A 26423-nucleotide genomic window follows, 5' to 3' on the forward strand; every position below is an offset into this window, starting at 1 on the left:
TAGCGGCTCTGTACTCGGAACCCTGGGCTAGGGTCGTGGTCAACGGGAGGGAATCAGAGTCCTTCTCATTACAGAGGGGTACTCACCAGTGGTGTCCTCTCTCCCCGCTGATGTACGTGCTGGTTATGGAGCCGTGGCCGGCATCGGTCAGGGACAGTGGTGAGATCAGGGGTGTCATGGTAGGGGGGATACACTGTAAGATAAGTCTCTTTGCGGACGATGTGCTACTTTATGTCACCAGACCATCCCAATCCGTCCCTCACGTGTTGGCCAGTTTGGAACAATATGGTAAGTTGTCAGGCTTTAAAGTGAACCTGGCAAAATCAGTAGCCTTTTCAATGGTGGGACTGTCAGAGGAGGAGCAGAAATATGTGGACGGACTTCTGGTCAGGGTGCAGAGAGACATGTTTTGCTATTTGGGGATCCAGGTGACACACCACCATAGGGACCTCTTCCCCAAAAATTTCCTCCCCCTGTGGACAGCAATGAAGCAAGATATCGAAAGGTGGGCGGGGCTGATGCTGTCCTGGATGACGCGACTAAACTCTATCAAGATGGTGATTCTTCTCAAATTTTTATTCCTGTTCCAAATACTGCCAATCCCCATACTTGCTTCCTTTCTGTCAGAGGTGAAGCGATACATTTTGCGGTTCCTGTGGGTGGGAAAGAAGCATAGGATCTCCTATGGGACATTAACTCAACCCAAGGAGGAAGGAGGAGTGGGGCTCCCAGATTTAGCAGTATATTACAAAGTAGCTCACTTGCAAGTCTTTTTGGAACACTTTAATCCGGGGTCCGAGAAACAGTGACTGATGATGGACAATGAGGTATTGACCCCAGTCACGTTGGATGAGTGGTTGTGGGTTCTTAGGGCTCGTATCCTGAGTTTTGCACCACCCGGTTTTGGAGGCTCTGTGGTCGATATGGAGAGAGGGAGGAGACAGAAGGTGGCTCACAACGTGGCCGTCACCGTTGAGTTGTATATGGGTGCCCGCACTTAGGGACGGGATCGAGGCACCTCTGGCATTCCAGCCCTGGTACGAAGCAGTACTCCGCAGGGCGGGGCAAATGTGGGAAGGAGACGCCTTTGTATCCCTGATGGGACTGGAGGAGGCCTTATGCCTGAATAGCCTATCGCCCTTCCGCTTCTTACAATTGAAAGGGTCCCCGATGGAGGAGAGGTGGGGGTAGATTTTAAGAGGGACCTGACAGACCTTGAGCAGTTTTTGATCACAAAGAGGGGGTGCAGCGCTATATAAACTGCTCTTAAAAGCAATTCCAGGGGAACACCTCCTTCAAGAGTCCAATAGGGGAGGGACCTGGGTAGAGATATTGAGGACACGCTCTGGGCCCAGATGTGTAGACAGGCTCATCACTCAACTACATCACTGCAATATAGTCATCAAGCCCTTAAGCTGTTACACAGATGACATTACCCCCCAACACGGATAGCCCGGACGAGGGAGGGATATGACCCACACTGCTGGAATTGACATTGTGCAAAGGGAGACTATATCCACATGTGGTGGAGGTGCCCTAAAGTGCAGGCATATTGGAGGGAGGTCCTCCCATGGGTGAGGGCGGTGGATGGAATTCAGAGGGACCTTTCCGCATGGCTGATTCTCCTCAAAGTTAGTGTGGAGGGGGAACCTGGAGTAGACCAGAGTCATATGTTACATATCATGTTGGTAGCAGCGAGATGTTGCATTGCCCAACTGTGGAGGAACCCAAGAATGCCAGTGGAGAAGGAATGGGTCTCTAAAGTCCGGGCCATATACGATATGGAATACTTAACCCACCACTTGGCCGAGTCCAAGACCAACATTGAGGGTGTGTGGCTCCCTTTCTTTGAAAAATACGGGAGGACAGATCAGAGGGGCTGATGCAGAGGATGAGAGATGTGGGGAGTGGAATGGCTGGCCAACAAAAAAGGGGGACGCAGATGGATTTGTGATCACCGAGGGGGATTGAGGGAGAGGTTCAATTGCCCCGCGTCTGGGCATAAACCAGAAGGAAAACCCTGTTTTTGAGAAAATGAAGTTACTGTGTGTCCAATTACTAGTGGTGTTATGTGAAATAATCCATAGCATGGGGCGTGGAGGGTGGGGGGTATTCAGGAGATGTCATGTTGAGAAATGCACTATTTCTGTTATGTGTTGTTATACCTAAAATGCTAATAAAATTTGATTTTCAAAAAAATTGATAGGTTTGCCCAACCCATAATGGACACCACGACGCCGCCCATTATGGAGGAGCCAGCCATCAACCAAGACATCCAGCCCAGTGAGAACACAGAGTGCCGTTACGACAACTGCTTCTCTATTAGGCTGTAAATCGCAGTATTTGATTTCCACTCCATCCAAACTGCCTCTGCCCTCACACCATTCAGGACGGGGTTACAATCCTTCATATTCTCTTAAAGCCGGACATGGGTCATGTGGTGAATTCCGCACGTTCATCTATGGTGGTAGCAAGCCGCTAGACATGGGGTTGAACCTACTTTTGGGTGGAAGAGGTGGCATGCCACAGGCCCACTGCTCTGCAGGGAACACTGTAACACATCAATTACCCCTTTGATATTGGAAGGGTTTATAGTGATTGCATTGAATGACAAAGCATCGAGTGCCTTAGCATCTAAAAAAAAGCAACAGAAAAAAAGCATTGAATGCATTTTTTTCATTTTGTTTTTAATGATGGGGTCCCCCAATCCCTGTTTTTTTACCCCTTAAAACCCATTATAATTAAAATACAACCTTTACCTTTGAAAAACATGCATTCAATGCTTTTTTTCAATGCTTTTGGCATTCAATGCTTTGTATTCGATGCAATTACTGGATACCATTGGAAGAGGAGTTGGAGACCTACTGTCCACAGAATTCCCATGGACAAACTCTTTAAGGCTGTTAACTCAGGGAAATGCCCAATCCCTCTATGAAAGCATGAGAAGTAAATGGAAACTCCTCTGGAATGAGTGAAGTACCCGTGCAATGCAGCGGGCCTGATTTGCTTCCCGAACACATCAGATGCACAGGAATACATTACCATCAGGATTGCAAACCCACGATGTTCACAGATTTCATGACGATTGCTGGAATGCTCATTCGGGCTATAGCTGGAACATTAAAGCCTGCAGGCAGAACGTGCCTGCAGCCCTGGATAGATTGAAGGCTTGATAAGGCCAGAGGAGCATGTAACTGTGCGCTCTCAATGTGCAGACCACTGCACTAAACTTTCATCCTTCGCAGACCATCCTTAGAAGACCTCTGACCCATCATAGCGGTAACCAATCATCGCAGGGGGCTTTTAATGAGGTAATGAGTGGGAGAGGCAGACTGAATGAACTAAAGGCAGCCATTGGACAACACTGAGAGCCAATTCCTAAAGGGGTGGTAAGAGGAAATAAGATCATCCATGGAGTACAACCAATCCCAGGGACGAAATAAACAGAGAAGTCTGGGAAATAACCAATCAGTGATCATGTTAGACATTGCATGTTGGTGTAAGGCGCTTTATAAATCAATAAATACAAATAAATAAAAATAACAGCTGCATAGGTATAAATGGGGCTGGATCAAGTTACTAGGTGTCTGACATCTGGAGGAACAGGCATACCTGTTAAAGCTCCCTTCTACTAGTGGAGTCTGCTGGAGAAGGATTACCGATTGGAGACAGATTAGGAAAGCTGGAGAGATAGAGAGCTAGTGAATTATGGAAGCCTTGGAGGAGGAGGACGGACCAGAAAGGCATAACAGCATAGGTAATTCAACCAAACTCTGCCCCTTACACAGAAGGTTACCCACTTCAAAGCCCTCTGACGGGCAGAAACCGCACCCGAGGGGTGTAGGCAGAAAACAGTAAGCCCAGAGTCCAACCCTTCAAGTGTCTTCATTTCCTGGTGGCGGGGTGTTTAACTTCTGTTATTTCCTACCTCCTTTTGCCCTCTGCTTCCCCTGCAGCGCTTCCGGTCCTCTTGGTTGCCGTGTGGGATCCTTTCCACGCTCGCCCTGCTCCGAGGCAGAGCCCTCCCGGCAGCCCATCAGGTCTTCCGTGACCCGCTGTATGTCCTCTTCAGCCACTTTCCCCCTCCAACTTGAACACCAGTGAGAAGGGGGTAGCCCCAGTGGTATTTCACCACCCTCTCTTGCAGCCACTTCGTGAGAGCTCCACATTTCTTTCGCAGGAGGAGCATATGTGCTGAGAGGTCCTGAAAAATGGCCACCCTTGAGTCACAGTAATTTATTTCCTTTAGGCGCTTTGCTTTCTACAGGATCCGTGCCTTTTCTCTGTAGTAGTGCATGCGTGCCAGCACTGAGCGAGGACCTCGGGATCCTCCACCGGCTTGGTGTACTCTATCTAGCATGAGATTCTCACCCTCTGCCATGTCGAGGACCATCCATATTACGTTCAAGGCCTGCTGGGTTTTCGACCTCCGTCTCCAGCAGCACGAAGATCCTAAGGTTATTTCTTCGCTCAAGATTTTCAATGTATTCGACCTTGAGGCGGATCTCTTCCTCACGTCTTTCCATCTCCTTGAAGCGGCCCTCCATCTGTGTTTCCAGGAGCCCCGTGGATGCTTGGTTAGCCTCCACCCCATCCATTCTATCCTCGAGAGTAAACAACTTGGCTGTGAGGTCTGCCAATTTCGCCCCCATGTCCGTTCTCATGCCTCTTATTTCTTCCAGGATGGTCTGTATGTCTGTTTTTATGGAGCCCAATTCAGCCGGTGGCACAGGTGCCCCTGTCCTTCTCCATCTCGAAGTCCTCTGTCTGGAAGTGGAATTTCGCCAATGTCTCCTTCCAACTCATAAGGCGCCTTCTCCCCGCCGTTCGTGCTCTCAAGAAGTCTCAACTAAGGTTCACAGAGCTCAGTGGCGTCTTCTCCAGTGCCTGTTCCTACTGTGGGGCTTGACCTCCGCCAGACAGCTCCACTACTTGAGGCGGTGTCCAAGGCTGCTTAGGACTGCGTGGGGGGACCAGCGTCCTCCAGGTGAGGGGTTGCAGTATGGGCTTCCCAGTGGACAAAAAGCCTCCAACTCGAGCCTCCGCCACGCCACCAACGCGAAGCAAGCGATCGTCCCCGGTGCAAAGGTTTCCCACCTCTCCCAGCTCACCAAAGCAATTTTCGGGGGTCTGTTGTCCACTTAAGGTCGAGGAGCCACCATTGATGGGGGACCCGGGCACTGGCTGCAAAGGCCTGTTCTCTTCAGCCTCTATTCAGCAGTGTATCGCTGCACGATGTCTGGTTCTGCTGCACTTCACCACCTGTCTCCAGCCAACCTCAGCAGTTGGGCTTCTATGTGCCCTGTGTCCCCTCTCCACCAGCGATTAAGTAGGGCGCTGACTCCCCACCCCCAGGTGCCAGGTCACTGATATTGGGGGCAGCCACACCGCTGCACAAGGCCCCACACCTCAGGCCCAGTTTCACATATTGTCCAGGATCACGAATGCCCCTCCCCGGGCCCACAGGTTGTCCTCCCCCAGCCCACGTATGGGGCTGGCTCTGTATTCCTTCCCCCACTTGAGTTAGCACATGGGGTGGGGGGGTGTCAGGCAGCCCGGGACACTCACTGGTATTTCCCTGTCTCTTCTGGGGTCCCGGAGGTGTGGGGGTTGCTGTTCAGCTGGGACGTACCATGGCCCAAACGGCTTCCCCAGCTCTCCTCAGTGAAAGCAGGGAGAGTCCGCTACTGTTCCGTGCTTCTCCTCGCAGATTTCCCCTGCTTCAGCCTCTGCACCTTGAGGCACAGTGTTCCTACTGTGCATATTATGGGACAGGGTGCGCTCCCGGGTCGGCCCTGTCAATGTGTCGCTGTGCGGAGTGGCAGCCTCCTCCCCCCTCCTTCAGTCACCTCCCAGCAGCTTCCCCCACCACCAACGTACTACAGACTGCCGTAGGGCCCCCACAGGCAAGGCCCTGCTCTTGCACCGTCTCAAAAATCCAAGGGGGTCTCTCCGCCTCACCTCCCAAGTGGGTGAAGCGGGGAGGCTCGGTGATCCCCTCTGGGTCCAATCCGGGGCTCCCACGCCACCGCCGTCACTTGTTTGGTTTAATGCATATGATGTGGGGTCGGGCATGCCACGGCGTCGGCCCCATGAGCGCTCCGCTCCTTGCCATCAGGTCCTCTCCAGCAACCCTCCCGGCTACCGATGCAACAACATCGGTCGGGGAAGCCTCCGCTTTCATATCCCTGATCTCGGCACCTTTGTCGCACACAGAAGGGGCTGGGCACAGTTCTCTCCTTGGGCTGGTGTGGCGGGAGACTGCCGCGGCCTGTGTCGGGTGTGGTCTGGGGCTCTCAGGCCACCCCAAGTCAGCGCTCTGGGTCCCCACGGGTGGGTGGGGAATTCCCAGTTGTGGATTACAATTTTTTATGGTATATGGAGACTGCCATACCAACAAACTCCTCTATTTCCCGACGTCCAGGGACGGAGCAACGCGTTCAGGCAGCCATCTTGCCTGTGCCCCCTGGTGGCCTCCAAGCCTATCCATTTTAAACACTATTGTACACAATAAAATTGCTGTAAGCATACAACACTTAACATTTTTACATTGAAGATGAAGACGACTGAACGTGGGTTGCTATTTGCGGAGTTAGTCCCTTATGCCCAAAATCAGATCACTACAATGAATCGAAAGAACAGCAAGAAGAACCTACTTAAACAATACCTGATGGATAGTTCGATATGGATATGCAAGGTAAGACCTTTGAATCCATTTATGATTCCTCAGGCTCCTTTTCGGCTGAATCCCTTAATCAGAGTAAATGGGAAGAATCTGTGTTGCCTAAACTGGTACCTCTGTTATATCAGTTACATGAGTGATGTGAACATTTCAGTTGACTGCCTTTTAAAGGGACATGACCAGATGCTCTTACAGTGAATATAGAAGACTGTGGATGGCCATGAGCATAGATGGTGTGCCGTGGTACAGTTCACGTCTCTTTTACCTATGTTTGTTGAACATATTGTAAACATGATAAGAGTTTAATGGCGGCATGGTCCCAGGACCTGTATGAAGAAGGGATGAATGGTCACTGTCTCTGTGACATTTTCTTCCATGGACTGGGGCATCAGAGCATGCTAGGTGAAAGTTGTTGTACTGACACACATAGTTGCTGGAATGTAATGCATCAATGGAACGTAGGCCCACATGCATCAGAGCTGTGAGAGTGTACAACCACTCAGGGAAGGAGTTAGGAGAAACATCAATACACTTCTGTGTCTAGAATGTTCATACTTCGGGGCGGGGAGGGGCTAGAGAGAATCACCTTTGGTCAAAATGTCTGGTGGAGGAGTGTTATGATGCTTGCATGTAAGGTGATTCTGAGACCCTGGACATCACTCACCAGACCATCCCTAGAGGACCGCTGTGATCAAATTAAAAATATCCCCATTGTTGTAAGGGTGGTTTAAGATCACAAATGGGACGATAATGAGATGCAGGAGACATGGTGCTACAATGGAAAACCATGAAGGCTAGACAAACACTGATCTGCGGGAGCTTTAGCCTGCCCTGAGCTAAGAAAGATTGCACCCAATTGTATAGTGCATAGTGTGCCTTTCTGTCTATTATATTCTTGTTGTATTAAACTGTTTGTATTATGCTTTTGATTTATTTTATTTTTTATTTTTATTTTTTACATTTGTTGAGCGCACTACAGCCTGTGGGCATCGAGGCGCTGTAAACAGAGCGTAAGAAGGCTTATTTAATGGTTACAGAAAAGCCACCCAACAGAAAGTAGTCTTAGAAATACAGGTTACATATACATCGGTACATCAGTACTTCAGTTAGCGAAGAATACATATAGGTTACTTGGGAAGCAAAGGAGAACCTGCAAGTTTCTATAAAAACTAAAACATTTGGTGCAAACAAAAAAAAAGGCATTTTAAAGCAATATTTTTATGAAACATTTAATTCTACATTACTTTCCATTTACCAAGATTCCCACAGCCCTCTGCTTCTTAATGTATTCAACACTTTTCACACACAACTTGTCATGTGTGTTAGCTTACTTAACAGCACCAAATTACTAGCCAGGTGACACAGCCATTCTAAAACAGTGATCCAGTTAAAGTACACAGGGGCTGATTCACATATATGTTACTCTAACCTTGATTTACACCTTTAGATGGCTATTATATTCACAAAGTAGTTACTATGAGTTACTCTGACTTACACCGAGTATGTCAAAAGTAAGTCAGACTTACTCATTCTTTCGAATGACTATTGATAGAGGAACTGTAAAGACGGTCAGTACCAGCCAGAAGTAACACCTGGAAATTGAATTAACCATATTCATGTTGACATGATATAAAACATGGAAGTAAAACACATTTTCTTTTGCATCTTGGCATCTACGTACCCCGGGAGGTTGTGACTGTAGGATGTCCAATGCCTCGTTCTCGCTCAGACTGAGCTGCAGCCATATAGGATGGGTATGAAGAAGTTTGTCCAATATGCTGAGTTTATGGGAGTAGCTCTCATAACCAGAATCCCTTAGAAAAGATCTTGTATCCCTTTTCTCCAAGGAGGAATTGCCCATGACCTTCTGTGAGCTGTAGAAGATACAACAAGCATGGCATCATTTAATCAAGAGTTTACATGTGCGATGATCCCTCCCCATGCACCAAGATGTATAAGCGCAATATGTTTCATGGGAAGTTTCAGATTTAAGTTTAATCATTTGTTGCAGGTTATCCAGCACAAAAAGATAGCCAACTACAGTATGCAAGTTTAAAAAGGAAATTTAAAAGAGAGAGCAGTTGAAAAAATGAAATTCATTATTGCCTAAATGGCAAGCTCCCAAAGTGCTTGACCTCTATGCTGCCTTGGACATGGTCCACCGCAAAGTGCTAGTCAACACCCTGTCCTCCCAAATGGGATTCAAACTACAGTCTTTCAATGGTTTGGCTTTTGACTCACAAACATACACCAGCTACTCCAGATGGGCACTTGAAGATCCGAAGTATGCCCAGTGACCTACGGAGAACTACAAGGCTCCATCCCCTCCCCAGTAATCTTCAACCTCTACATGGCGCTACTGGGGTACACTTCGCCATATTTAACATCAAACTCCACCAGTATTCTGATGACACAGCTATACCTGAATGGCAGTTGCCTGGACGACATTCACCCACTGAAACTCTTCCTCTCCACCACTGAAGGCTGGATGTCAAGTAACTAAAACTCAACCCTACCAAAATAGAGTTCATCCTCTCTGAGGGTGATACCAAATGCAAGCAAGTTCGCCATTGGACTGTGACCTCCCTCCCTTTCAAAGTACACATCGCAAAGAATGCACAAATAGCATGGTTCTTGCTGTTTGTGCCTTAAGGCTTGCACTCCACTGCATATTGCATAGTAGATCTTTAAGTCTATCATATTCTTGCATTACTCAAGGGTGCTTGTCCCCCCTCCCCCAACATTCGTGGCACACCATTTTATCCCACTGATTTGGCAGGGGCACCATTCCTTTAGATGTCATGCCCCCGGCGCCAACGTTTTCAAAAATGTTACTCCACTGAGCAACACAGCACTGTTTAACAAAGGGAGTGAAACAACATAGAAGATGGTGATTGTCTTGTAGATCTGCGGTCCTCATTTGTCAATGGAGTGGTCCTTGAAGAGATGGGTCTTGACATTGTTCCTGAATCATAGGAAGAAGGGAGCCAGCCTGATGTTAGCAGGAGGGGTGTTGCAGAGTATGGCAGCGTAGCAGGGGAATACTTGTTTTCTTGCACTTCTTGGATTCCAGTCTGGCGATATCTTGGCATCTGGTGTTGCATTGACATCCTGACATGGAGGTCTTTTCAGCTATGTATGATGGTACCTTGGGCATTAGAGCTTTGCGGGTGATGCAGGCTGTCTTGCAGTGATGCAAACCTGGAGGGGTGACCGGTGTCGTTATTTGATGGGGGGTGGGGGAGGTGAGATAGCAGTTCTTCAGCCCTGCGATGAGGCATGCTGCAGCAGGCTGGGCAGCTTTCAGGGGGTAGAATAGTAGTTGGCACACCTGCCAGTAGGGCATTGCTACCATCAAGGTTGGAGGGTAACAGGCTCTAGATGACAGATATGAAGTCTGAGGTGGGAATTTAGGGGTTGATTAGTCATTGGAGTGAGAGCAGATTCCATGATGTTTGTGCATCTAGTAAATGACTACAGTGAATGATTCACAAAGAAGTTACTACGAGTACTATGCTTTCAATGTATTTTCTTTAAAAATAAAACCATTAGGTGCAAACCAATTTTTTTTAAAAAGAATTAGTTTAATGAAACATTTAATTCTACGTTACTTTACATTTAACAGGATGCTAACAGTCCTCTGCTTCTGAATGCATTCAATGCTTTTTCACACAAAACCTGTCATGTTTGTTAGCTTACTTAACAGTACCAAATTATTCGCCATGTGACCCAGCCATTCTAAAATAGTAACCAAGTTAAAGTACTTATGGGCTGATTTAGAAATGACTCTAACCTTGACTTAAACATTTAGATGGCCATTCGATTTACAAAAAAGTTACTAAGGGCCTCATTACAAGTGAGGCGGTAAGGGGTTACCAGCACCGGTAAAGGTGCCGGTGCCATTAACCCCGTACCGCCTCATTACGAGGTTCCCTCGCGGGACCCGCTCTGGGTGTCTGGTCATTAACGGGCCCGTTGTTAGCATGCGCCCCATTCCCATTGAGCCCTATGGGGGCTCAAATGGGAATGGGATGTTCTGGGTCAGGGTTCCCTGAATGGGGAAATACCGGGCCCTCCAAAGTTGGAATGGACCGGTAGTTCCCCATTCAGGGACCACGGACCTGGACCCAAGTTTAGAGGCAGCCATGCCCTTATTAAGGGCATGGCTGCCTCCAAACTCATAATGAGGCCCTATGAGTTACTCTGACTTACACCAGGTACGTCAAGGGTAAGTCAGACTTACTCATAGAAACTTCTTTGTGAATCATCCACCTTAGTCAGTTACTAGATGAAATCTAGATTAAATCATCAGGAATTGACAGGAGGTTTAGGCACAGGCTACCTGCCCCACAAACACACATCATTTAAGGAGGGCAGGCGGCCTAGGCAGGGGCTTCCTGCCTCAAAGATTTACACAAAGTTTGCGGGTGTGAGGATGTTTAGGAAATTGCTACCTGCTAAATAAGCAGCACACAACCCTGAGGGTTAGCACAGTGACTCCCCTGAATGCTGGTCAGAGCTGCCTGTGGTGGATCGAGGGCCAGCAATTGTGAGTGGGAGGCACAACTGCCATTCTTAAATCTAGTTATCTTCCTGCGCTGAGTCGATGCCAGATGGCATTTCTGGCACTCATTATATTTAAGTGCTTTGTCTAGGGCTGACCGCCAAGGAGATGGCTTCGACGGAGGCAGCCAGCATAATCCAAAACATGTCACAATAGGTGGAGGGCCATTCACCTTTTTAGGTAATGAACAGTCAGCTTGGGTAGGGTGACCAGATTTTCAAAATTAAGAACCGGGACAGACCACTGACACAGAAGTAGGACTACAGTTTCAGCAATAATAAACAGCAAAGAAGGACTAAAATACAAACTAGGTGCTAATGAAACTGTAGTCCTACTTCTATCTTGGTGGCTTGTCCCGGCGCATGTTGGAGTCAAAGAACGCTGACCAGATGAGAGAGGAACCTGGAGGAAGGTTGAGGGTTTGGAGAGGGGTTTAAAAGTGAGTGTTGAGCGTGGCATCCAGCCAGATGTAGGTATTTTTTTCCATGTATCTAACAAAAAAACAGGACTAAATGCACCCGACCCCCAAATCCCGGGACAGGGGTTTTAAACTAAAAAAAGTGTTGGGACACCGGGATGGAGGGGTAGTCCCCATACAGGCAAACTTATAATGATGCCCAATAAGATTTTTGCCCACAACTGGGGATTTTCTTTTAACACAGCATTCCGAATGTTGTCTGGCCCAGGGGCTCTGGAAGGTTTTACATTTTGAATAATGGTTACTAAGTCCTCTAGATCTATTTTCAAGATGCCCTGTTTTAGATTGGAAAATCCATACTAATCTTCTTAACTTAGTTTCTGGGGACAGTGTACATATCATTTATATGTATTTCCCATGCTATTTGAGATACTGAGTTCAATGTCCTCGAATGGGGGGGCTTTTAGATGATCATTAAATCTAGACCAACATTTTCGACTGTCACAGGACTTTAGCAGGGAAGCTATTTGCTTCCCATTTGCACTAAAAAAAGATTGTCTGTGTCGCTTCAGCCAGTTTTTATAACGGCTGGCTGCATTTACAAAGGCTACTTCTTTTTGTATTTTAGTTTGTATAGTATTACCTCTAATCATGGCTCTTTCTTTACGATATAGCGCCTTTCGCTGATGGATAATGATGACGAACGGGACCTGATCCGGGTGATTTGCGTTGCCGCATTGGTCCTTTTCCCTTTATGTGAGTAACTGGACTGAGCTCTCACTAGAGCCTCCAGGTCCCAGATTGTTTCGGGTCCACCCCTCCTTCTTGTCTAGACATTTATACACAAGGCAATCGTTGATGCTCTTAATAGTCTCAGCTGACCAGCTAAGGCCATTTCCTATAGCGCATATATTGATGTTCGTTTTGCCCAGGCTGCAGGGTTTAGTCGGGGATATATTGACAAACCATGTTATGTAACAATGATCGCTTAGGGCAGTGAGAATGCTTTTACTCAATCCGCATCAGCCTGCCATTTCCCAGTCCACGCTGACATGATCAATGTGTGAGTAAGCTATGCCATTTGTCCACGTGTAGGTGTGTGCTCCAGTGCTCTCTTCTTCTAACGGCAAGCACTCCAATGCATGTGTTGAGAGGAAGCTTCACCATTTTCTGACCCCAAAGTCCCCCCGGAATGCCCCCAGAGGTAAATCTCTCACATTGAAATCACCTGATACTATAATTGAGGCTCTGAGGTAGCTCTCGTGCCAGGCATTTACAGTTTTCTAATTAGCTTTTGTCTCGGGAGGATAGCTCATGTGCAACGTGCTCGCCTTGGAAGCAAGACAACACGGAGCAACACAGGTTCCATCCCCGGGTCCGCGCTTAGAAACCTCTGGGTATTAAGCGTGTTATAAATAAGCTATCATATCATATCTGTTTTGTATGCACACCTGTAGGGGGGGTCACAACCATTTACAATCAAGCATTTTCTCTCAGGCACAGCATGCACCGCAAGTATAGCACACAGCATGTATGGGGACACAAGTTCACACAAGAAAGGCTTGAGCATGTAATTTGAGCTGGCTCCTATCGCTAATCCCCCACTGGGCCTGCCCCGTGCCGATTGTGTGGCAAATGTATACATTAAGGAATAGCCATCGATATGAACAGGTATGGTGAGCCGAGTTTCTTGCAATGTGAAAACGTTAGAATTGAAAAGCTGCTGTAGCCCAGCTGGTTTAGTAAGGAAGGAACTGTGGCCCCTTGTGTTCCATGAGAGCCAGAGCATTGATCTTTCCGATACAGATGATCAATTTTCTCTGTTTTGAACTCGCTCTGGGGCCCAATATTCTATCTCTTGGTTTGCCATTTGCTGGTGAGATGATTCTCGAAGGGCTCTAAGAGTCACGTGCTCTGTTTGAAATGCCACAACCTATGGCGTACATTTTTGAGCAGATTGACAGACAGCAGTTTTGGGAATGTCCTTCTTTGCTTTTCGCCAGAAAATGAGACCAAAGCCCAGGGCTTGCAGTGATGAGGCGTACTTTTCCAAACAAGCCACTGTGAGTGGAGTAGTAAATTGCAGTGCCCAATTGTTTGCGCAACTCACTTTTGGAAGTTCAATAGACATTATGTCAGTTGATTTAATAACTCAGAGTTGACTTATTTCATTTAATATAGCTAAGATGCGGGAGCGATTTAGAAAAGGGCTAGAGTTTGTGGGAGATGTTTCTTCCAAGTATGCCCATGTTCCTAATCCTCCCCTTTCATGGCAAGTACTTTTTTTTACCAAAGTTTGTGTGTGTGTATCGGCTACAGTCGTTTTTGCTTGCTGCCTAAGGGGCTCCTCCATTTGCTTCATAGGATCATCAGTCGTGGCAACCTCATCACAGGTTCCAAGGCTTGCGTTTGAAGGACTGGCAAGGTACCAGCTTTATTATGAATCGCCAGTGATAGGCTCAGTGTAGGTGCTTTTACCCATCTATCCATGGTGCCGTGTAAAAACGCTTTTCTTTTTGAATCATCTGCCATATGATTGGTTACTAGCATTTTCTTTCCTTTTCGACAGCAGCATTCCTTTTAGACAGCAGCATTCCTGAGGGCTATGCTGAATGGCTGACTTTATAGCAGGTGTTTGAGTTGTTTTTCTGGTCGCCTGTGTTGTAGTCCTATTTTCTTTTGCTTGTACACCCACAGCTGCCTGGTCATTTCCCACAGGCGATGATATGAGAGATGAGGGGACAGGAGGAATATGTAAAAGCCAGTGATTACGGGTTGCATTGATGGAGGTTTGCTAAGCTCATTTATTTTAATATTTGACTCCTGGGCTGAAGGTGTGCCATATGTTTCAGGGCTCCAGTGTCTTTTTACGTAGGGCATATTTGCGCACAGGAACACGCTGCATGGAATCAGTAAGTAAGTAAAAAACTGATCTAAGGCTTACCTTGGGTGGCCTTTGGCTTATGGTCTTCTTGTCTTTCGCCCACAAGACACAAATGTTCCAAGTCCCACAAGGCTGGTTTTCAGATTCTATTTTGCTTTCCTGCTGATGATCGACCTCTTTTGGCTCGGGGTTTCTTATTGGGTTTTCCCGTTAAGGCTGCGCGTTTAGTGCTGTCAGTCAAAGCCACCAGGCCACAGCACACCAGCAAACCAAAACACTGCAACACACACCACAGCACTCTGTGTTTGCTCCGCAAAGCGGATGTTTTGTAATATCAGGAGCGCATCGGAAGTGGGCTTGAAAGTGGCTGTTGGGCTGTAGCTGCCCGTTACTCTGAGCCTCTGCAGTGGATTTGTGCCTCGCCGTCGGCGAGTGGAAGCACCTTCTTTACCGCAACACGACTTCTCTGGGACCCCTCCAGGATCATTAACCAATTTATCCCGTCCCCTGGCCACGCCTCCCACCTCATGCCTACCTCCCCCTTGACCACGCACCACTTCCTATTTCAAGCCTGATGCACGCGCATCACGCACATGCTTCGAATGTGGGCTTGCAAGTTGCTGTTGGGCTGTAGCTGCCCGTTACTCTGAGCCTCTACAGTGGATTTGTGCCTCGCCGTTGGCGAGTGGAAGCACCTTCTTTGCCACAACACAACTTCTCTGGGACCCCTACAGGATCATTAACCAAGTAATTGGTTTTGGGACTTGGTGTGATATTGACTTTCTCTCTCCATTCAATGAGCCGCTGCTCCACGGCTGTGTGTATATACGCTCTTCTTGCCAGCTTTACTGAGAGTTTTTTTTGTTTTCTTCTTTTCTTGCAGTTTATCCCGCTCCCAGGCCATGCCTCCCACCTCCCGCCTACCTCCCCCTTGACCACGCACCACTTCCTATTTCAAGCCTGATGCACGCACATCGCGCGCATGCATCGGAAGTGGGCTTGCAAGTGGCTGTTGGGCTGTTCGGCTGGCGGGGGTGGGGTGCAGATTCCTTTTAGGTGATTCATATTATTTTTGTTACTGTAACTGTATTCTTGTGGTAGGTTTCTGCTTCAGTCCAAGTATGAGAAAAAACAAACTACCGCTAATCCGAAAGGAAGCGGGTGCTGACTTTTTCACGGCTGTTAGTATGCGACAAGCTAGTCGCGCGCGCTGCAGCTCTGCCTCTTCCTGAGTCTAATGACGAGGAGGCGGCACTCCTGCAATGCGCGCAGGACTGTTCCATGTTGGACAAAACCAGGGAAACAATCGCTGTTTGGGGAAGATTAAATATTGAATGATTCTCTCATCAAAAGGAGGGTTTTAGGTGTAGGCAATGACCTAGTTGGTGATCATTCACCTGCGAGTGAAAACTGCACCCCTAGTGGCTTTAACTATGATAATTTGTTGAACTTCACTAATAATCTTCCAACAAACGGTGACAATCCGGTCAGGAAGTCTCTGACTTGTCAGCCTGATCCGATTGCTATCGATTTCTCTGTAATGCTTGCGGAAATACGAAAGCAAACGGATGCCATTATGGGTCTTGCTGCAGATATCACTCTACTGCCATCTAGACTCTCTGAATCTATTAACAAAATAATTGCAAACCAAGTTAGGCTAACCCATAATGTTGGCTTGGACAACACTGAGAATTTGAGACAAACCCCCGCTCTGCCACCAGACGAGATTATTGTCATTCCTACAACGCAGGATGAATTATCCAAGATAGTTGTTGGAGAAACAAGAAAGGTATTGGAAGATGTAGAAAGACCTGCTCAGGTGGCGTGTGAAACCCAGAAACAAAATGAAACTGAAATCCAAGAACCAAAAATGTCTAAAAGACAGGGGAAAAAATTAGCAAAAATGAGAAAAACAAATAATAACAACAATAACGGGGCTCTCAAAAAAATTTCAAGAAAGTTCTTGAGGGATTGCGGTCCGACTGAGGTCTATGATGAAGTTATTGTAGTCTCTGAACAGAATAAAATTCAATGTAAAGAGTCTTTAATAAATAAGGTTTCCCTCTCGAACCTGAATAGGTGTAAAGACCAATCAACACAGAGCGTTTATAGGGAGGGTGACCTTGCGGTCTGTGACATTATGAAAAAAATAAAAATCATCAAAATGTAGACATGTTTGAAATTTTCTGCAATAAAATTTCACATGTTAGTATTTTATACTCTCATAAACCTCCATATGTGGATGACCCTAATAAGCAAATAGGTCACGAGGTAGTCATGACAGAGAGAACCTCTGGTTCCATGGGTGACATTGGGGTTTCTTCAGACATTGTAAGGAAACATGCTGGCATTACGGTCAACACCGGTCTAGGTAATACTGATTGGAAGGTCCCACTGGGAAAGTCACAGAGTGATATACTTATTGGTACCAGCTTTAATGTTACCTCCAGTAATCCCACTAATCAGGATACATGCTCATCTAGCTCCACCACAGAGCACGAAAGAAGATGAGCTATATCAATCTATAATAAAGGTTTTGAAAGAAAAACAGCCACATGAAATCATGCACCTTTTGGCTGGGCAACCCCCTGACAGTAAGCCAGTTCTGACATATGAGGAGTATTGTGCTGACTCTGGTAGGCTTAAGCAGGTAATCAACCCACCTAGCGTGAAAATACAGGGTGGGGGGGAAGGGATCAACTCTCGGACCATCGGGTCTCGGATCTGAAAGATCTGGTACGCCCTGATTTGCCTGGGCTCATCCCGACAACCTTATTCAAAGACTCAGGTAATATACCTCTAAACAAGCCATACATTTTATCTTTACAGGGTCAAATTGTGGACTTAAGTCTTATTTCAACAGCAGACATAGAGCTAGTCGACTTTATACTAAGTATAGATTAGACTATGTACGATTGGTGATTCCTTCGCCACTGGTGAGAAATCTGCTACTGAAAGAGGCTGAACAGTTACAATGTAGAGGTTTCGACATTTTCAAATTTTTACATACTATGCCTAACACCAAACAAAGTCTCCTGAAATCGAGCCTATATGAGAAGGAAGTTCCTTCTCTTTCTAATGTTAGAGTAAATCAGGTCTCAGATGACAACTTGGAAAAACAGGACTGGAGGTGGCTAGCTCTATCGCTACGTGAATCTCTTGACACCCTTAAACAACTGGGGAAGCCCCTCTAGCCCTTTTCAAATCTTAAAATTACTTAGCTGGAATTCTAGAGGATCTGTGAATTTGTTGTACAATGTGAATCTTATGAAGGAACTTCACAATTTGACTATGTTTTCATCCAAGAATCATGGTCCAGGGTTTGTATGTGTTGGGAGGGTTACACTGTCTCTTCTGTATGTGCACAAGGTGGCAAGGTGGGCCGTCCAAAGGGAGGCCTCATCATTGCAGTCAAGAATGAAACAAATCCGAGAATTACGGGTGAATGGTCCTTTGCCCATCACTTTTTAGTGGTTGGGTATATAATGAAGTTCAATGCAGTTGATACTGCTTTTCTGTTAGTTAATACCTATTGGAATCCTTTGGAATTATCGGACCATCAACTTTGGAAGGAATTGGATAATTTAGGTTGTCTAATCAAAACGTGGTTAGTAGCGAACCCAGGGGGTTACCTCGTAATTGCAGGTGATTTGAATGCAGATTGCCTGTATGATCCTTTAGTGGGTGACCTATACTTGTCCAATTTAGACCCTTTAACTAAAACAGGGGGAAACTCCAAGCTACGGGGTACAATCTGGTTACACTTCGCCGAGGTTTGGGGTCTGGAACTTGTAATAAATAATCTTTCTACTTGGAAAGCTAGAGGACATGAATCTATTATAGATTACATCTTCAGTTCTGTGGGTCTGTTCAAGCGTATGGGGAAGTTTGAAATCATTGAAAACAACTTTAGCGACCACTGTATGCTCACAACTGAAATCTATGCTCTTGCACAACAACCTATAAAAACGAGCTATAAACAGGATCTGATAACGAACTGTGCAGGTAACAGAATAAAATGGGCAGGGAAAAAAAATGCCAACTTCAACGCCACTATGGTAAAAGATCATGAGAGCTTCTCCTTTTACAAGCGGGCAGACCATTACTCAGCCGTAAAGTTTACAGACTATATAGGGATGTCTCTTGATAAAATGGAGGAGTTATTCAGTCACAAGAAGACTTTTAGGAGCTCCAATCCCCATATCTTCGACAGGGAAGTTTGGGATCGCAAACACCTGCTGAGGAAAGAGATTAGAATCATCAACAAATCTGGTTATTCCCCAGGTCGTATGGCCAGTATGAAAAAGAAAACAAAACAAAGTTATAAAAACTGGTCAATTCATCATAGAAGCATTAGATTTCAGCGAGACTGCAAAGCTATGCTACGATCCTTACGAGGACCCAACTCCGCCAACTTCTGGAACCTAATCAATGAACTTGACAATCCACAGAAAGAGGTACTTTTTAACCCTATAAGTGAAAACACCTGGTTGGGGAATTTTTCCAAACTGTATGATACGAAAGGAACTAACGTCTCTGTTAACCCAATAAGGAAACACCTATGGCTAATGGACTATACAAAGAGGGACATTGCAGACCTGATTATTAAATCAAAAAATTCAGGGGCACCTGGCCCCAACAATCTATCAAACAAAATCCTTAAACTTGACCCTGACATTTGGGCCAAAATTCTGTTTGTGCTGTTCAATAACATTCAAATCACTAAAGTAATTCCTCAGTCGTGGAGGGTGTCGATTATTATTCCTATTTTCAAGAAAGTTTCTCGACAGTGCCCCTCTAGTTATAGGCCCATTGCTATAGCAGATCCGGAATCTGAACTGTTTTCCTCTCTGGTGCTCAGAGATATTCAGAAGTGGATTCAAGAGAAACACATTCTTGATTTGAGGCAAATAGGATTCAGAAAAAATATGGGTACCGACTGCGGGGCTTTAATTATAAACTGTTTGATGGCAAAATCCTTGACTAAGGGAGCAAGATCGACCTTTGTCGCATCCATGGACTTAAGTTCTACATTCGATCTCGTAGACAGAAAAACTGTGTGAGAGGTGCTTAGAAATCTCGACATGCCCCCCTCCCTCTTGGGTATTGTAATGGCCATTTATTCAGATACTGGAATGAGGGTTAGACTTCACTCTGAAGGTACTCTTTCGAAAGAAGTTAAAATTCATAATGGTCTCCGGCAAGGCTCTATGTTGGCACCAACGATTTTCAATCTCTACGTCAGTGGCGCCGTTATAGCCCTGACCAATAGAGGTCTAGTATCGCCTAGATTGTGAAATGTCTACCTTCCTTGGCTGGCTTACACAGACGATTACTGCTTATGGACAACACCAAAGTTGGCTTACAAAGACTGCTTAAAGCATTCAAAGAATTTATCTGCGGTCTCTCACTCAAAATCAATCCATCTAAAACAGTGATAGTACGCCTGGGTAGAGAGAATAAGAAGGAGAATGCATACACCTGATTGTGTGGTAACAAAAGAATCAAAGCACAGCCCTCATTCAAATACTTGGGTTTTTCTATATCAGGTACAAATTCTAGATCTTTGTTGAAGACACAACTTAAACTAAAGGCGGACATAGCCATTCGACAAATACATGCCCTAGAAGTTAAATTTGGCAAATTTACCATGGTACCACTCAGGGAATTCTATCTTTAAAAAATTATTCCCCGGCTATTGTATGGTGTTGAACTCCAATCGAATAAATGCGAGGAAGATCTGTCATCTATTGAGAGTTACATTTGGAAGTCAGTTCTTTTCTTTCTTCCGAAATGTATCCCATATGATCTGATAAAATATGAATTTGGTTTAAATTCCCTTTTGGCTCATGCAAGATGGAAAAGAATGGGTTTGTGGCGAAAGTGTAATTTTGGGGAGGAAAGGGCATTGTATTCATGTGCAGGTGAGAAATCCGCTAACCCCTTTATCCATATCCTAAACATGGAGACTTTGAACATTCTCAAAACTTTAGGTATGTCAGTAAGTACTTTATTGAACAAACCAAGAAGAGTCAAAGAAAGTCTCTTGGGCTTCGACTGGTTAAAAACCAAACATAATATTCTTAACTCGTCCTTGATTAATCAAGTTTGTTCGACACTCAAATGGTATCCCGTTATGGAAAACTATTTATTAAAATATGCAAGCAACCAAATTCGAAATGACTTTATGCGTTTTAGGTTTAATGTCATACCAACCAACCAAATCAATTGCATTAAAAATAGTAACCCTGAAGCCTGGATTTGGTTTCGATTCTGTTTAATTGAAGGGACGGTGGAATCTTTACAACACATTTTGTTGGTATGCCCGGCATTGAAGTCCAATAGGTTTATTTACTTTGCACAATATTTACAAAATACTGCTAATGTAAATAGAGAATTTATCTGGACGAGAATGTTACATAACAGCGGTGGTAATTTAAACATCCGTGTAGCCACCTTTTTGAGGAATATTTGTGCTCTATATTAGTCTCTGTAAGGATTATTGTAATGCTCACTGTTATTGTTGCAAATCTACGGTCTGAACTAGGTGATTCGGTTCTGTTAGCATCTGTCTAGCTTTGTGTTCTATCTTTTTATGTGTTTTAAATATGGATTGTGTTGTGTATTTTATCGGTTTATAAAGATGTAAAGAAATTGTTCTTATAATTTTGTAAAGGTTTAATTTAAACAAAAACAAATTAAAACATTTTTTAAAATATCAGGCAAATGTAGATCATTAGAGAGGGACTACAGACTCCAGCACATCCGCACTACAACACACCCTATGGCGCTCCGCGTTCGCTCCGTGAAGCGGATTATGTTGTGTAAGATCGGGCAAATATAGATCAATACAGAGGGACAACAGACTCCAGCACCTCTGCACTGCAGCACACTCCACGGCACTCCAACAACAGTATTTACTTAACAGGGTCTATAGGAAGGAAGAACGTAATCTCCACACATAAATAATGCCATTAAAAGGACAGATAAGAAGAAGAAGATATCCCTCAGATTACTTAAAAGAACAGTAGAGGAGCTCCAAGAGATCCAAATCACCTTTACATTCATCAGACAAGTGATTACACAGCTTAGTATAATTTTAACTACTTTACCAAGGGTTAAAAATGTGAAAATCAGATATGTATCACATTAAAATGTAAAGGAAAATCACAGGTACGCAGTAACAGCACCAGGATTGCTCTGAAACGTCAGGACCCTGAGGGGAACAAGCGTGCAATGGTAGTTTACAGGTAGATATTTGTCATTGTCACTTATAAAGATTTTTAAGAGATGTAGAAAGTGTGTTCATAGGGTTTAACTTCAACAGCACAAACCTAACATGTCTGCTGCGTTTCTGGTAAAATAAAAGGCAAGTTTACGTTAAGTACAGTCTATAGGATGAAAGCAAGCACCCAGGTGAGGAGTCTGCATGACCCCCACAAGAGAATCTCTGGACCCAGGTTCCATATGAAAGGCACGAGAAGTATGGCTGCAAAGCAGGTCTCAAGCCCCCCATTGAAGACAGATGGCCATAGTGAGGGGTGCTCAAAAGACAGTCTGCATCCTGCTCTCAGGGATCCTGGAGAAGAGGGCCAGTAAGAGGTCCCTGCACCTGGGAAGGGTACCCAGACTCTAGACTGCTGCAACAAAGGCCCAGGAAGAGTGAGTGCAGAGGGATCTCTACATGCTGGGATTGGGTCTGACTACATGGTGGCTGATAACTCCAGTTTAGTTCACAAAGTTCCAGGTGGTGCCAAGGCCAGAATCACTTGACCTACGACAAAGGATGACCTCTTCCAGGTGAACCACAGGGGGATGACGGTCGGATAGCAGCAACTGCGACTACAGGGAGCAAGTGGGTGACGCAGCAATTAGGTGAGATACAACTCAGTGATGCACAAAGTACCGAGCACTCAGCAGAGTGGTCCAATGACAAGGAGCAGCTGAAGGATTATGCACCAGTCAACCCACAATGATGAGCATAAGGATTTGAGGTGCAACATCAAAGGCTGTTCAGTTTCAGCACATCAGCAGGGCACCCAATTATTTCCTAGTCACAGGCAATGGAGGCAAGACCTTTGGGCGAGGCACACAGGACTGCAAAGAAGGAGGATCCTGCTGTTCTCCCTGGATCTGAGAAAGGAAGAGCCTCAAGCAGGAGTCCCCTGTAGAGGAGCAGAGTTGCACCTTTGGAAGATTTGGATGAAGCAGCACATGCACAAAGCAAGGACCTTTAGTACAGCACCTCCCCTCTCAAATATACGGGCATGGTTCCAGGTAGGATCCGAAGCAATGGCTGGTGATACACACACACACACGCACACGCACACAGCTGGGGGCACCCCAGCCATCCAATAAACATCCATACACCAGTCAATGTTTTGGCAGCCACACTTCCCATTCCCATGCATCCACTCAAGGGGCCTGTGTAGCCTCTGAAAAGTGCCTACATAAGCAGAACAGCCATTTTACTATTTGAAAATGACCAGGGTATAGGATTTAAAAAATGTATTGGTAGCCAAATGACCACCATATATGAGAACTTGGCTACCAATGTAGTAGAAAGGCTATAACATGGTGTAACTAACTAAACGAACTAAAAAAAATGTGTATAGCGCCAACTCACCCAAAGTCCTCAGGGCGCTCACAGGCGCATAGAAACAGGACATAGAGCACAAAATGCTGCACAGGGCAACAGTTTCTGGGTCAAAAGGTCCATCCAGGCTTTTATTCAGCTAATCATATCAGTTCAGAAGGTTTTTAAGCGTTTTCTGAAGTGCTGCGTGGAGACGGAGCTCTTGATGTCCAGTGGGAGTGAGTTCCAGAGAGACAGGCCCAGGCATTGAAACTTGCTCCACCCAGCTTTTTCAAGACAACACGTCGTTGTTCCAGTAGCATCTTATTATTCGAACGAAGTTTTCGAAAAACAGGAGATCTTTTTACTCTGGACTAAAGATAGCTCTGTGCTTCGCCCTTCAGGCATTTATACACCATGACAGCACCTTTAAATTGGATGCGTTGTTCAATTGGGAGCAAGTGTAGTTCCCTGCGATAGTCTGAGATGTGAGCACGGTGGTCGAGACCACAGACAGCTCATACTGCTCCATTTTGTAGGACCTGAAGTTTCCTGATATTGCTTTTAGAGGTTCCCAGGAGAGGGCTATTGCAGTAATCCAGCTTTGTGTTAACTATGGCTGCCGCAATCAGAGCCCTGTTAGATTCAGATAGATAGGGGCGCAGCTGCTATAGCAGGTGTACATGATATGAACACAAGGATTTTAGGTGGGAAACATGCTTTTGAAATGAGAGATGTGAATCAAAATAGACCCCCAAATGTCTTAACTGAATCGGACACTGGGATAGAAATCTCATTTATCATGACGTTTTTATATTGTGGGTCGAGTTTATTAATTTGTGGGGGGTTCCATGGACGAGTAACTCTGTCTCCAAGTCAATGCCAGGGAGTTTAAGGCCATCCATTTCTGGATTTCCTTGAAGACGTTATTTACCTTTTATACATCCTCATTGTAAACCCAGGATAGCTTAAATACTATCTGGGTGTCATCTGCATAGTTAGCAAATTTCACTCCCAGGGATTGTAGAAGATCACACATAGCTACCCATGCCATTCTAGGACCCAAGGAGGATTTGAGACAGGAAATTGCCATGGGAGAGCATTTCCCCACGTGTTCTAGTATATCCGCTAGCAGGTCATAGTCAACCAAATCAAATGCACATGATAGATCTAAGAGAAGCAACAAAGCCATGTTTCCATCCTCGATGATTTCAGAAATGATGGTTTTCAGATTTACAAGAGCCTTCTCAGTTCCATGATTTCCCCAAAAACCTGATTGTTCATTTGCCAGAATATTTTGTATTTCTACAAAGGCCTGGTTCAGGGAGCATGCAACCTTGTCGACTATTTTCAATATGAAAGGTCGATAATTATTTGGAACCAACGGGTCATGGCTCTCTTTTTTCAATAAAGGTGTGATCCGAGATTCTTTAATGACGTCTGGCACATAAACTTCTGAAAAAGAACGGTTAATGAACTTGGTAATCCAAGGTTTCAATATCGTTGCAAGGTCTTTAAAAAATGCTTCTGGAAAAATGTGACGTGGGTTTCATTTTGGCAATTATTGCCAAAACTTCCTGTTCTGAAATCTAATGAAAGGAGAAAAGATTATTGTTATGAGTGGGATCTTTAAGAACTTGAGCACTAGGATCTTCAACACATTTCTGGGCCTTGATCTGATTCTGGATATGCACATGATGGTGTAGCGTCTTCTGGAAAACTCCAGCAAGGATACTTTGGCACCATGCATTGTCTATGGTATGCATGGGTTCAATAGTAGGGCCTTTCAATTACTGGAGAACTAGGAACAGTTCTTTAGATTTTGATGAGATGACGCCCCTTCTATCTTGCAATTTATATACAGTTTGAAACCTTTTTTAGAGGCTGAGATCGTAGTATCAGGCGGATGACTTCTCCAGTGGCATTCCGCTTTCCTTTTTTTCCCTCTTGCTAGTAAGATCTCAGGGGTAAACCGTAGATTACTTCTAGTTTGTCTCTTGTGTTTGATAGATCGAAAAGGGGCTGATCTAAAGGAAGAAGTAAAAGCCTCTAGTGATAAGTTGTTGACTAGTGAGGGCAGAAGTAGTGCAACTGTTTGTTCGAAATGTTTCGCAGTAATATTCTTGTGATTACGAACAGTGCTGAGTGGTCTTATTTGTTTCCTAGTATTCTCAGATGAAGAGTGAACTCCGAAATGAAGCATCGAATAATCTGACCAAATGTATTTTTCAATTTGGTTCAGGGATACTGCCTGGTTTTTCGATAACACCAAAAATAAATAATGTATCTACCAGCAACCTGCTCCTCGCACACTTTGGGACTTATTACATGCTAGGCTGTAGGTGGAAAAAGTGTTGGTAATAGAATTACTACCACTTTTATCACTCTGCTGTGTTAAAGATCAATGAAAATGGGCACAAATTCCTCCAGTGAAATTAGCCCCAGAGGAGGTAGCGCTGTTCGAATTACCAATGAAAACCCATGGGATGGAATGGGCAGTGAAACCCCAGATTGTTTTGGTGATTGTACGAGTTACCAAGGGTGTCGGGTATGAAGGCTGGGTTGCGGTTTGATAATCGATTTCACATAGGGCTGTCATCAGTGACATGGCTTTTATTTACACCACAAGAGAGACATGGATCGTAATAACATACCATCAGGGAAGACGTATCCTAAGGAAAGAAGGGCGCAAGACAGCAAATTACTCTAGACCACACTGTATGATCTGTTCCACCCAGACAGTGGCCACTCCATCTACTTGAACACTAAGGGCCTCATTATAAGTTTGGCAGTAGCTGTGCCCTTATTAAGGGCGTGTCTACCGCCAAACTCGCTACCGGCACCCGCGAATGGGCCATTACCGGCCCATTACGAGATGAATGGGCCGGTAATTGCCCATTCGCGGGTGCCGGTATGGCCGGCCTCCCGATCCTCAGGGTCGGGAGCATGGTTGCACCAGCACCGTTAATAACGGTGCCGGTGCAATCACAAGTTCTGCTCGTGGGTGCCGGTCTGCACGCCTGGTCAGACCATGCGTGCAGTCCGGCACCGGCAAGCGGAACTTGTAATGTGGAGGAGAGGTAACAACGGCGCCGGTAGCACTACCAGCGCCGTTGTTGCGTTTCCGCCACATTTGTAATGAGGCCCTAAAACAGGATATTTGACTTTTGTGATCGATGAGATAGAAGCAGATAAACTGGAGGTGCTCCAACATCTAATGGCTTAAAAGTATCATGCCCAAAACGGAACTTCCTCACTACACCCAACCCCGAACACCGCAATGGCTTTTTCCAAGTGCCA

At 45.5% G+C, this 26423-nt stretch overlaps 1 protein-coding gene across 6 annotated transcripts in view; it reads right to left on the reverse strand.

The window, feature by feature from the left end:
* The window catches only part of RIN2 (Ras and Rab interactor 2), a 1069632-nt gene that overhangs the window by 192333 nt on the left and 850876 nt on the right, over window positions 1–26423 (reverse strand). For all 6 annotated transcript variants that reach the window (XM_069607527.1, XM_069607524.1, XM_069607525.1 and 3 more), the window contains one exon: window positions 8364–8556. In XM_069607527.1, the coding sequence (XP_069463628.1) occupies window positions 8364–8556 (193 nt within the window). The remainder of the gene's footprint in view (window positions 1–8363; window positions 8557–26423) is intronic.

This window comes from Ambystoma mexicanum, chromosome 4q (assembly GCF_040938575.1).
Source record: "Ambystoma mexicanum isolate Mex_15411 chromosome 4q, UKY_AmexF1_1, whole genome shotgun sequence".
In the NCBI taxonomy this organism is placed as follows: domain Eukaryota; kingdom Metazoa; phylum Chordata; class Amphibia; order Caudata; family Ambystomatidae; genus Ambystoma; species Ambystoma mexicanum.